Source organism: Bombina bombina, chromosome 2 (assembly GCF_027579735.1).
Source record: "Bombina bombina isolate aBomBom1 chromosome 2, aBomBom1.pri, whole genome shotgun sequence".
NCBI classification, from domain to species: domain Eukaryota; kingdom Metazoa; phylum Chordata; class Amphibia; order Anura; family Bombinatoridae; genus Bombina; species Bombina bombina.
The window spans coordinates 137,086,666-137,099,975 of NC_069500.1; the positions used below are offsets into that span (position 1 = coordinate 137,086,666).

Sequence of the window (13,310 nt, forward strand, 5' to 3'; positions counted from 1 at the left end):
TTGTCAAATTAAATATGGTTTATTTTGGTTTGTATTAGATTCCTTTTCTAAAGGATTGCGGTGAGGACAAAATTTGTATCTCAGACATTTCTCTACAGATTCAGCCAAAACCAAGTGATATGTAAGTTTGGATATGTGTTTCATAAGTTGATGTGTGTTAATATGCATTAGATATGTTAATTCTGTACTCTAATAGATATATTCTTTATTCTCTTGGTGTTCTTTGCTGAAAGCTAAACCTAGGTTGTCTCATATGCTAATTTATATGCCCTTAATCTTATCTCAGTGCATTTTTACACTTTTTCACAGCTAGACAGTGCTAGTTCATGTGTGCCATATAGATAACATTGTGCTCACTCCCATTGAGTTATTTATGAATCAGCACTGATTGGCTAAAATGCAAGTCTGTCAAAGAACTGAAATAAGGGGGCTGTCTGCAGAGGCCTAGATACAAGGTAATCACAGAGGTTAAAAGTATATTAATATAACCGTGTTGGTTATGCAAAATTAGGGAATGGGTAATAAAGGGATTATCTATCTTTTTAAACAATAACAATTCTGGAGTAGACTGTCATTTTAAAATGGTGTTTTCAAGTCACATACCCTTAATTTACCCATTTGCTATAATGTGTACTTAAGAAGGTAATTATAGCAAATGTAAATGTTTATCAGATACAGCTGTTTTGTGCAATTTGATCATTTTATATATATACATGTAAGTTGCTCTAATTAAGTTCTCTATGCCTTAAATTTAAATTCAGTCAAAATAAGCGGTTTCTATAGTTGGTAAAAGTTGTTGTTCTTTTGGGAGGGGGGTTTTAAGTCAGCTTTTCAAGAATAGGTGGACCTACTTGGTACTTGAATCTCCTCTCTCCGAATATCCAATCATTTGCTAAATTCTGCCAATCTTCACCCTAAAACCCCAAGACAATCATGTACCATCTTATCATTTACTGCCTAGACTATTGTGAGGTATTACTAGTTTGCCTTTCAATTTGCTGTCAACCGACAATCACTTTAAACACCTCTGCCAGTTTCATTTACATCACTAAATCTTTCTACTCAGACTATTCCCCTAATAAAGACAACAGCCACAGTTATGTTGGTGGACACACTCCCACCAGCACAGATACAATTATATATTTTTTATTTTGGACATGAAAAACCCTTTTTACAAAAATATCAGATGCAAAAATGAAAATATGTGATGTATGTTCCTTTCAAGTAAAAGATATAGGGGCATATTTATTAAAGGCCTGTCCGACATGATCCGATCAGCGGATCAGGTCCGACAGACCTCGCTTAATGCGAAGAGCAAAACGCTCTCCGTATTCAGCATTGCACCAGCAGCTCTTGTGAACTGCAGATTCGCGGCCAATTGACCGATAGCAGGGGGTTGTCAATCAACCCGATCGTATTCATTTGGGTTGAATTGCGGCGATGTCTGTTAGCCTCCTCAGAGCAGGCGGACAGGTTATGGAGCAGCGGTCTTCAGACCGCTTCTCCATAACTTGTGTTTCTGGCGAGTCTGAAGGCTCGCCAGAAACACGGGGCTTTAAAGGGACACTATACCCAAACATTTTCTTTCATGATTAACGTAGAGAATACAATTTTAAACAACATTCCAATGTACTTCTATTACCTAATTTGCTTCATTCTTTAGATATCCTTTCATGAAGAAATAGCAATGCACACGGTGAACCAATCACAGGAGGCATCTATGTGCAGCTACCAATCAGCAGCTACTAAGCATATCTAGATATGCTTTTCAGCAAAGAATATCAAGAGAATGAAGCACATTAGATAATAGAAGTAAATTAGAAAGCTGTTTATAATTGTATGCTCTTTCTAAATCATGAAAGAAAAAAATTGGGTTTCATGTCCCTTTAAGCTCCATACAGAGCTTGATAGATATGCCCCATAAAATTGTAACTGATTAATATATGACATCTTACCTATTATATTTTTATCTAACAGCAAACTACCATTTATTGTGAGCAGTAAAAACCGACGAGTTATGTATCAAGTGACTTTGATGAATAAAAGAGAGAACGCGTACAATACAAGGATAAATGCTGTTTTCTCAAGGAACTTGTTCTTTGCATCTTCCAGTACACCAGTAGGTATCAGTTTATTTTTATTTAGTGCTTATTATTGCTTACACATTACAGTTATTTTCATTTATAGTATTTTCTCCCTTTTCATCTCCTCTTGATCCAATGACACTGCAAACACAGCATATATAAATATGCTCCTGAAAAAGATAATACTTTACAAGGATATAGCAAAAATGCTTTAATTCAAAACAGAAATGCACCTATGCATATATGTCTCTTAAATGCTGTTATTAAAAATACAAAAAAGTATTAATTAGACATTTAAACACTAATAAAAATATATATATAAAAGTTTTAATTAGAAAATGTATATTTTATGCTGCAGAACTATTTACATAACTTTCAGCCACTTAAGTTTGATAGTATGCGATAGTATGCAAACACAATTTCTGTATTACATGCCCACAAAATACAAAGTGAATAGTACAGTTCTTATGATCATTTTAAGATCATTTAATAAGATCAGATTAGTGATTTTGTGCTGTTCTAGGCACTGAGAAATCTGCTGCCACAGCATCCTCACCCTCAGCAATTTGAGTACATACGTGCCCCATATACTTCTCAAAACCAAGAAGACATAGAGCAGACAAGTCCCCCATAGACACCCAGGGAACATAGGTTTTTAATAAAATGAATACACATGGAAAGTCAACTTTCCAATTTACTTTATTTGCTTTATTTTTTGGTATCCTTTGCTGAAAGAGCAACAATGCACTACAGGGAGCTAGCTGAATATATCACGTGAGCCAATGATAGAAACATATATGTGCAGCCACCAATCAGCAGTTATCTCCCAGTAATGCATTGCTGCTTCTGAGCCTACCTTGGTATACTTTTCAACAATGGATACCAAAAGAACAAAGGAAAATAGACTGTAGAAGTAAATTGGAAAGTTATTTAAAATGACATATTCTATCTAAAGAAAGTTTTCATTGCATCTGAATCATGACAGAAAAAAAATGTGAGTTTCATGTTCCTTTAAATGATGAAATGCATATACTGTGTGTATGTGTATATATATATATATATATATATATATATATATATATACACACACACACAGTACTGTGAAAAAGTCTTAAGCCATTAGATTTGTTGTTTTAGCAATGGTATAATGACCATATATAATTATTTCTCAGTCTCTTTATTAGAAGACAGCAAGAAAATACAGTATATGTGTATGCAGTATTAAAAAAACTGAAAAAAATCTGTACAAACAGCTTATATAGGCTAAAGTGGCAAGTATTTAGTGTGACCTCCCCTTACACTTGATCAATAGCAGGAACCTGGCTCTCATAAACCTAAATGGAATGGAACCCTAATTAATTTAATTGTTAACGCCTATATATTTCCTAATATTTCATGTAAAAATGACTGCTGTGATAAAAGTCTTTAAATCGCATCATTCCATTCAAAATACCAAAGATCACAGAATTTGGCAGACATAATATCATACTTTTGCACTAGCAAGGCCACTCTCAAAGGGAAATCAGCAAATAAATCCGCAAATAAACTGAATACTCAAGATGTGATATTCAAGCTGTTATAAAGACATTTGAAGAATCAGGAAAGGTCAAGGACAAAAAAGGACTGGATGGCCAAGAAAACGTTCAAAATCTGATTAGAAGTTTCTCAGAGTTTCTTATTTGAGAGACCTGAAGAAGTCCTGCAACAACCTGGCTCAGCATCTGGGAGCTTCATCTGGATGCCAAATTGTCCCTTCTACAGTCCGAAGAAGTTTGATCAGGAATGGTCTTTGTGGAAGGGTAGCAGTCAAGAAACCACTTTTTCAGAAGGGGAACAGGATGAAAAGCTAAGATATGCTAAAGCTCATAAATACTGGAATGAAGATCATTCGGAAAGAGTATTATGGAGTGATGAATCCAAGTTTGAAATGTTTGGGTCCAATCATTGACAATATGTGAGAAGAAGAGTTGGAGAAACATGGTGGAGGGTCTGTCCTGGTTTGGGGCTGCATTTCTGCCAGTGGTGTTGGCGATATTGTCCGAATTGATGTGGTCATGAATACTGAAAAGTACAAATAAGTTTTAATTAATCTTGCCATTCCTTCTGGAAAGCGCCTGATTGGAAATGGTTTTATTATTAAGCATGATAACGATCCCAAGTACACTTCTAATACAGTGAAATCATATTTAGAGAGAGAGAAACAGCTGATAAAACACTGGCAGTCATGGACTGGTCTCCACAGAGTCCAGACCTGAATATTATAAAGGCAGTATGGGATAACCTGGACAGAGAAAGAAATAAGACATACATCTAAAGAAGAACTCTGGGAAGTGCTGAAAGAAGTCTTGTATATTATACCAGAACATTACTTCAGAAAACTTCAGGACAGTCTCTCCAAAAGAGTTCAAGATGTGCTTAGTTCCATGGGAGGTCACACGAAATACTGACTTTTGCCTGAAGAAGCCATTTTGTTATAAAAATAGAAATATATATATAAAATACCACTCATAGAAGATAATTATGAAAAACATAGTGTCATTTTATTCCAAAAATGTTTACACAGCATCAGGTTTCGCTTGAGCACAAACGTTTTACTTTCAACTTCTAATACGCGCTACCTGCTGCCTGCAAAACAATTACTTCTAGAAAAGTGTACGCTCTAAATAGCATGCCACTTGTACTCTGACCCAGTATTTGAAATGCTACAGTGGTTTAGCATACATATTGTATGCTTTGGATCCTACTTAATTACCATTTATTTGTAAAGTGCCAGCAAATTGCATAGTGCTGAGTAAATGAGTGGAGGAGCACAGTGGCACTGATTCATGGGGACAATGGAGATACATAAAACAGACTAAATAACAAATTAATACAAGATGAACATAGCCCTGCAAGCTGCAGGATATGGGATAGATAAAAGCAAGTTAAAATCGTACTATTCATTGAGATTTTATTTCACAATATCAGTTATAAAACTAGGTAGAGGATTTCCTCTTATTTTGATTTGGAAGTTTCTGACCCTGTTTTTACTTAAAGGAAAATTCTAGCGTAAACTCCCTTTAAAAACAGGGGTGAACAAAAAGTCAAATTCAGGGTCCCTTCCCACTCCACATGAGGATGCAGTTAGTTATTAGGGCACAGATAAATATGCTAACTCTTAATTAGTTCAAAAGGCATTTTATTATCTGGAGCAACACTAAACAACAACTTTATTTATATATTTTACCACTTTACAGGGGTTATTAAACCCATAATAAGAAAAGAAAAAAATGCTCTAACAGAGGCACATTAATGCCTCTTCTCATTTGCTCACAAGATTTTATAGTAATGCATTGCTGTTTGCTCAACAAAGAATGCCAAGAGAATGAAAACATGTAATAACAGAAGTAAAGTGTAATGTTGAAGTAAAAAATTGTACAATAATCCAGAACCAGTTAAATGGTAAATCTTTATTCTCTATATCTTTAAAATTCCATGGCATCACATCACAATGACATAGCTGAACTCAATGCAATATAGAGCAGCCAAGAAAAGGAATGGTCTGAGTACATTCCATACATTCCAGAGTAATCATACCTCCAAGCCATGAGCCAATTGCAGGCGATGCATGCAATGCCCGTGATGTCACAACGTCAAACAGCGCAAACCGAAGACCACTGTAAGCAGAGGAACCGATCGAAAAGAGGAGTAGAGAAAGGCCCGCAATAGCATTTGTGTGACTAGAGAGAGGTCTCCTCTTGCTAATTGTTTGATGCCTTCTACAACCCAAATCGGACTTGATGAATAGCTCAGCGGGTGAGTTCAGCTGTCACCGCTCATCGAGGGGGATACCACTATAGCAACACTGTGTTTGTACCTTTATTTGCTATTCCGGAATAGAGGTAGGAGGAACATAGACCCGGTCCTCCATTTTTTACCTGGAACAGATCTATATATATATGGGTAAGAGTAATACTCCAAAAGTGACATGTGTTGTTGTGGGTTGAGCCTTTTATGGTTAAAGTAATCATAGGCTAAGGACTCTCAAGGGTCTGCTGTGTAAATGTGACTATTTTGATACATATGAATACACAGGTATATTAACATTGGATACTTTTTGTACGCTTTTAAAGTGTAATGTTTAAACTTATTATTTATTGTATGTTCTATCTAATTCTCAAAATAAAACTGTTACTTCATGTCCCTTTAAATAAATATAGGTGTTCACTTTTTTCTATGATTATATTATATTATATTCATCCATTGCACACAAATAAACTATTTTAGTTTCAATGTCTATAAAATGTTTGTTTTATAATAAAGTATGGGTTTTTTTCCCCTTCAAAGTACGTTTCCCAATATGCCTAAAATTGAATGCACATTCCCAATTTGGATGGCAATGCCCCTCTATCCTTGTTTTGTATTTTCCAAACTAAGATTCAGACAGTGATATTTAAATCAGTAAACCCATACAGACCATGAAACCCCACAGAACAATTTAAAAAAAATTGGGGGTTGGTATGAAAAATAGAAATAAAATAGAAATAATTATTTACAGATAGAAGATTTGTCATTTTCAAATTAAAACACAGGATTAACTTTGGTTTCCTTTTTACAGAGTGATGGAACTGAAGTGCTATGTCAGGTTGGCAGCACACAGGAGTCAGTATCTTGTCAAGTTGGTTTTCCAGTTTTGAAAGAAAAACAAAAGGTAAACTATATGCTTTATCATTGATTATAAAGACAAATATGTGTGCAATTGTACAAATAACATTGTTTATATCTATATAGTCAAACAATATTTATATATTAGACATGTGCGATTCGGTTCGGTTCGGTCCGAATCGAAATTTGGACGAATTTTGCCAAATTCGGAATTCGGATCGATTCGAATTTCCGAATTGCGGCAGTGCCGAATCTACCGAATAAATCTGAATTGATTCAGATGGCCATGTATTACACTAGTATTGTACAGTATACTAGTGTAATACACAGCACATCCCACTTAACAGTGCCGAAATTCCGAAAAATCCGAATCGATTCAAACCAAATCGAACCGAACCGAACTGAATTTCACACGAATCCGAAAGAATCCGAAACAAATTCATTCGATTTCTTCCAAATTCGAATTGATCCGAACCGAAATTTGAATCGGTCTGAATCGATCCGAACCGAATTTTTCGCGGCTGCTCATGTCTATTATATATTAATGCTTAGAAGTGAAACAAACACAGGGGGGTATTTTCTAACTATATTTCTATTTGTAAAGTATAGTGTAAATACATTGGGGCATATTTATCTAGCTCCATAACCTGTCCGTCTGCTCTGAGGCGGCTGGCAGAAATCAACCCGATCGAATACGATCGGGATGCTTGACACCCCCTGCTAGCCCTGCAGGGGCGGAATTGCACCAGCAGTTCACAAGAATGCTATGCTGTGTGCATTTATCGGTGTGCAGTGGACATGATCCGCTATATCGGATCATGTCCGCTCGCACCATCATAAATAGGACCCTATGTATATTATGTTCATAATCTGTAACTAACTATACAGTTGTTGATTCGGTGTCAGATATTTTTTGCATGTTTTGGAATATTGCTACTACAACATAAAAAAAATAAACAGATTACAGTTTATTATGTTTAAATACTGGGGATTTTACTGAGAAATAGAGGATATAATAATGTTAGTTAAGATAAAACAAGAAAGTGAAAAAACCGAAAACAGAGATAATCACTCTTAAAGTGATATTAAACACTAAGGGCCAGATTACAAGGAAGAGCGCCAGCGATGAGAAATTTATCACGGGTGCTTGTGCTCATTGGGTTTACCGCTGGTATTACAAGATGAAAGTAAACGCGATCACTTGAGCGCAATCGCGATTTATGCTTGAATGATTACCGTGACTTCAGAGCTCCCATTAACTGTATCGCAAAAATTTAAAGTTGCACAAAACACATAAAAAATACATAAAGTACAGTTACACTCATAATAACACTATCTAATAAAAATTATTTAAAATAATATTGCACACAAAAGTTATAAGGGCTCAAAGATAGGAGAATAATCAAACAGCGAAAAAGTCGTTAAACCAGTAATGTTATATAGAGTCTCTTTTAAAGCCCCAAGTTAGTACACTTATAGGCATTGAAAATCAACCTGATTTTAATCCAGCATTGATTGATTCAAGCAGCGGTAACACACGGTAAAGCAAGGTAAACACCACAGATACCAAAATGCACTCACTGTACTGCTGGGGATGCTTCTAATGAGACCCTTAGATTCTTCCACATGCGGCTGTTAACTTCTTGTCAGTAGACTCCATGTCTCCTCCTTTCAGCATATAGCCCAAGACGATCCTCGCCACTGTGTCCCCTCCTCCACTTTAGCAAACGGCTGTGCCCTATGGGTATCTCCAATGATCGTGAACAAATGTAGTACAAACCCAGACCGGCTCAATCCGTAATATAAAAGGGAGGAACTTTATTGAAAAACAGTTAAAAGCGCTATAGTACACACCACTCACAAGTAAGCAACGCCTGCTACGGATTAAAAATTCAGAACAAGGCTACGACCAGGGGCCGCGTGACGTCACGCGGCCCCTTGTCGTAGCCTTGTTCTGAATTTTTAATCCGTATGTGTATATATGTATTTATATGTGTATATATGTATTTACAGACACATATAACAGAAAAGAAAGCTTTGCCGGCACACTTCTAAAATAAAAACACAAGACTTTATTTTGTCACATTTAAAGCGGTAACATCACGCCTAACATGTATCGGCTTAGCTGCCTTAATCATAGACGTTTACAGACACATATAAACACATAAATACATATGTACACACATATAGATATATATATACAAGTGCTTTGCAGTTAAGTAGATGAAAACATGGAAACTCATGTAAATGCAATATTCATATAATAAAGGTTTTAACTATGTATTTACTGTAAATATTTCACATTCTAATGTTCTACACATAGCAGAATATGTTCTATGTATTTCTAAATAGATATTTGTGTGTGTATATATATATATATATATATATATGTACTTTTATATAATCATCTCTACATTTATTTATAAAATATTTTACCAGGAAGGATACATTGAGATTTCTCTCATTTTCAAGTATGTCCACAAAACATTGCATTGATACAATAGGGTACAATAAAATACAAAAACAATATTAATACATAATATATGCAAAATTTAACATAGAACAGGTAGGAAATATATAATAGGTGCATTCTGTTTTGAGATATGCAAAGAGGGATCTCTTAAAGGATTTTAGGCTTGGGGAAGGTTTGAAAGTGTGCGGGAGGTTGTTCTATAATTGTGGTGCTTTGTAGGAAAAAAGAGGATCGAGCTGCTTTCTTTTTGTATGGAGGCAAACTAAATAATGTGCTGGTACTGGATCAGAGGTTATGGAAGGTGGGAACAGCTGGGGAGAGCATTCTGCTCAGGTGGGGTGGGAGCTTCCCAGAAAAGCTCCACTGACAGCCAGTTTAGTTCTTTTAGCATGTCACAATGGTGGGTCCTGTAGTTACATTGTAGAACAAAGCAGCAGAATGAGTTATACAGTGTATTAAGTTTATTAAGGTGAGTTTGCGGTGCAGGTGCATATACTACATCCCCATAACCCATGATTGGCATCAGCATTTGCTGTACAATAGTTTCCTTTACTGTAGGGCTGAGGCAGGATTTGTTTCTGTACAGGGCACCTAGTTTTGGATAGATTTTAGATGCAAGTTTTTCTATGTGGAGGCCAAAAGATAGATTAAGGTCTAACAACATATTTGTATTTGAAAGAGTGGACTGCGGTCAGTGTGCAATTTGATTTTGTTTTGATGCAAAGATGGGAATTTTGTAATTTGTGTAATTTAGGTCCCGTTCCAAAGATCATTGTGACAGTTTTGTCAGTGTTTAGGAAGAGTTTGTTTTTTGAGATCCACTTTTCTACCTCTGTGAACTGGTCTTGGAGCACTGCCTCAAGCTGTGGCAGATCGGATTTGCTTGCATAGATTACTGTGTCGTCTGCATACATGTTTACAATTGAGGATTTGCAGATCATTTATAAATAATGTGAATAGTAGGGAGCCGAGAATGGAACCTTGGGGAACACCACATGTGACTGGGAGAGGGAGGGAGTCACTGTCAGAAATGGAGACATACTGTGATCGATCGGATACATACGATCAAAACCAGGTTAGCGGACGATCACCAATACCTGAGTTTTTTTAGTTTGAGCAGTAGTATGTTGTGGTTTACTGTGTCAAAGGCCTTTGCAAAATCAAGGAAAATTGCTCCAGTAAGGTCTCCATGTTCCATGCCAGTTTGGATGTTGTTGCAAACTTTTAGGAGGGCAGTTGTAGTGGAGTGATTCGAGCGAAAACCTGATTGAACAGGGGTCAGATAGTTAGATTGTTGGTAATACATAGTTGCGTATGGTCGCATTTTTCTAAGATTTTTGACAATACTGGGAGCAATGATATTGGGCGATAGTTAGTAACCAAGGTTAAAGTGAAGATAAACTTTGATGAATGAAAGCCCATTTTTTTAAAATACTATTAAAAACAGGGGCACTTTCATTCATCAAAGTTTAGAAGGCAGCCATTTTGATTAAAAACTTACAGCCAGAGCAGCTTCCCCCACCCGGAGATTCTCTCTTCACACATCATCAATGACTAATGCAGCTTCCTCCAATCCCGGCATGGCCTCAGGCAATGACTACCCTAGGGGTAAAGCCATGATTGGAGGAAGCTGGATTAGTCATGGATGACGTGTAAAGAGAGGATCTCCGGGTGGGGGAAGCTGCTCTGGCTGTGCAAAGAAGAAAGGTAAGTTTTTAATCAAAACGGCTGCTTTGTAAACTTTGATGAATGAAAGTGCCCCTGTTTTTAATAGTATTTTTTAAAAAAGGGCTTTCATTCATCAAAGTTTACCTTCACTTTAACTCGCCACTTTTATGGATAGGCACTACTCTTGCAGTCTTCCAAAGTTTGGGTATGTATCCAGATACCAAGGATTTGTTAATTAGGGTATACATATATAATGTACAAAAAAACATCATATTTATGTAGAAATATTCAGAAAAACATGGTGTTAAATATTAATATTTTAATGTTGAGTTAGAGCACATGAGAATATGCAATTGGGTTTTTGCGCGAGTAGGGTGTTAGCTTTTTTTCACCTTTTTTGCTCAATAAATAAACGTGCATGCAATTAGCAAATTTCGGCTTTTTGTGCTCGCCGGGTTAGCTCGGAAGCAATAACTGTTTACTTTCAACTCATAAAAAGAGCAAAACCTGATGCATGCAAAAAATTACTTCTTTAGTGCTCCACTTTTAATCAGGCCCTAATTAAACCATTGCTTGAATGGTGTATTCAGAGCAAAGATTTACCTGAGAATAATTTGCACATGTATTTTTAAAAACTATAATAGTTGTTTAAATATTGAGAAAATAAGGGTAAGGTTAAGTCCATAAAGCAGTGTGCACTGCCATATTGTAACTTAGGTTACTTTTTCTGCTGAGGCCAATTAGAAATGGTTATAAATGGCTTACTAGAGTGTGCAGCCAAAGACTGAGTGGAATACAGCAGTGTCTGCACTTCCAGGTTTAACATGAACAAATTACAGCAAAGGAGAACAAAATAAATCATGAAAGTATATTGCAAAGTTGTTTTACTACATGTAATTAAACAATTTATATTAAAATCTTGAGGTGTTTAATGTGCCTTTAAGGAACATAATTTAGCGCATGCAATCTGTATGATCAGAGCGCTGCAGAATCTGTTGGCGCTCTACAAATACCTTAAAATAATAATAATAGCCAGATAGGATGAATCTGTAACTGATATAAACTGCACTCATCCATCCCGTAAATCACATTAGTAGTTTGATCCAGTCCATAAATACTGGACCCTTATACAGTAAGCATTTTCGGTGAAATATGTGCCAATTTGGGTTTAGTCCTTGAAAACACGGGTTTCAGATTATTTTTAAAATTTATTTTACAAATGGTCCTGAGCCTGAAAACTCTTTTTTTATTAAACTTTGAATTTCAATTAAAATCATCATCTACAATGTAAGTCATAATATCTTTATGTCCTTTATGCAGCTATGGAATTTGGGTTCCTAGCCTATTCATTTATCTTCAATGGATAATCAGTGCTGTTTATCTAACATACGGCTAGATTTAGAGTTTTGTCGATAAGGACCCGCGTATCTAACGCTGGCTTTTTTCTGGCCGCACCTTTAAAATAACTCTGGTATTGAGAGTCCACAGAATGGCTGCGTTAGGCTCCAAAAAAGGAGCGTAGAGCATATTTAACGCCACTGCAACTCTCGATACCAGAGTTGCTTACGGACGCGGCCAGCCTCAAAAACGTGCTCGTGCATGATTCCCCCATAGGAAACAATGGGGCTGTTTGAGCTGAAAAAAAAACTAACACCAGCAAAAAAGCCGCGTTCAGCTCCTAACGCAGCCCCATTGTTTGCTATGGGGAAACACTTCCTACGTCTGCACCTAACACTCTAACATGTATCCCGAGTCTAAACACCCCTAACCTTACACTTATTAACCCCTATTCTGCCGCCCCCGCTATCGCTGACCCCTGTATATTATTTTTAACCCCTAATATGCCGCTCCGTAAACCGCCGCTACTTACATTATCCCTATGTACCCCTAATCTGCTGCCCCTAACACCGCCGACCCCTATATTATATTTATTAACCCCTAATCTGCCCCCCACAACGTCGCCTCCACCTGCCTACACTTATTAACCCCTAATCTGCCGAGCGGACCGCACCGCTATTATTATAAAGTTATTAACCCCTAATCCGCCTCACTAACCCTATAATAAATAGTATTAACCCCTAATCTGCCCTCCCTAACATCGCTGACACCTAACTTCAATTATTAACCCCTAATCTGCTGACTGGAGCTCACCGCTATTCTAATAAATGTATTAACCCCTAAAGCTAAGTCTAACCCTAACACTAACACCCCCCTAAATTAAATATAATTTTAATCTAACAAAATTAATTAACTCTTATTAAATAAATTATTCCTATTTAAAGCTAAATACTTACCTGTAAAATAAATCCTAATATAGCTACAATATAAATTATAATTATATTATAGCTATTTTAGGATTAATATTTATTTTACAGGTAACTTTGTATTTATTTTAACCAGGTACAATAGCTATTAAATAGTTAAGAACTATTTAATAGCTA

The 13,310-nt window shown here is 36.2% G+C and overlaps 1 protein-coding gene across 2 annotated transcripts in view; it reads left to right on the forward strand.

Annotated features, from left to right (window-relative positions):
- ITGA2 (integrin subunit alpha 2) overlaps positions 1 to 13,310 on the forward strand; it is a 266,068-nt gene that overhangs the window by 218,894 nt on the left and 33,864 nt on the right. For both annotated transcript variants that reach the window (XR_008400607.1, XM_053701265.1), the window contains exons 19-21: positions 39 to 121; positions 1,978 to 2,119; positions 6,682 to 6,774. Coding sequence is in view for 1 of the 2 variants with exons in the window: in XM_053701265.1 (XP_053557240.1) it covers positions 39 to 121; positions 1,978 to 2,119; positions 6,682 to 6,774 (318 nt within the window). In the remaining variant the exon portion in view is untranslated. The remainder of the gene's footprint in view (positions 1 to 38; positions 122 to 1,977; positions 2,120 to 6,681; positions 6,775 to 13,310) is intronic.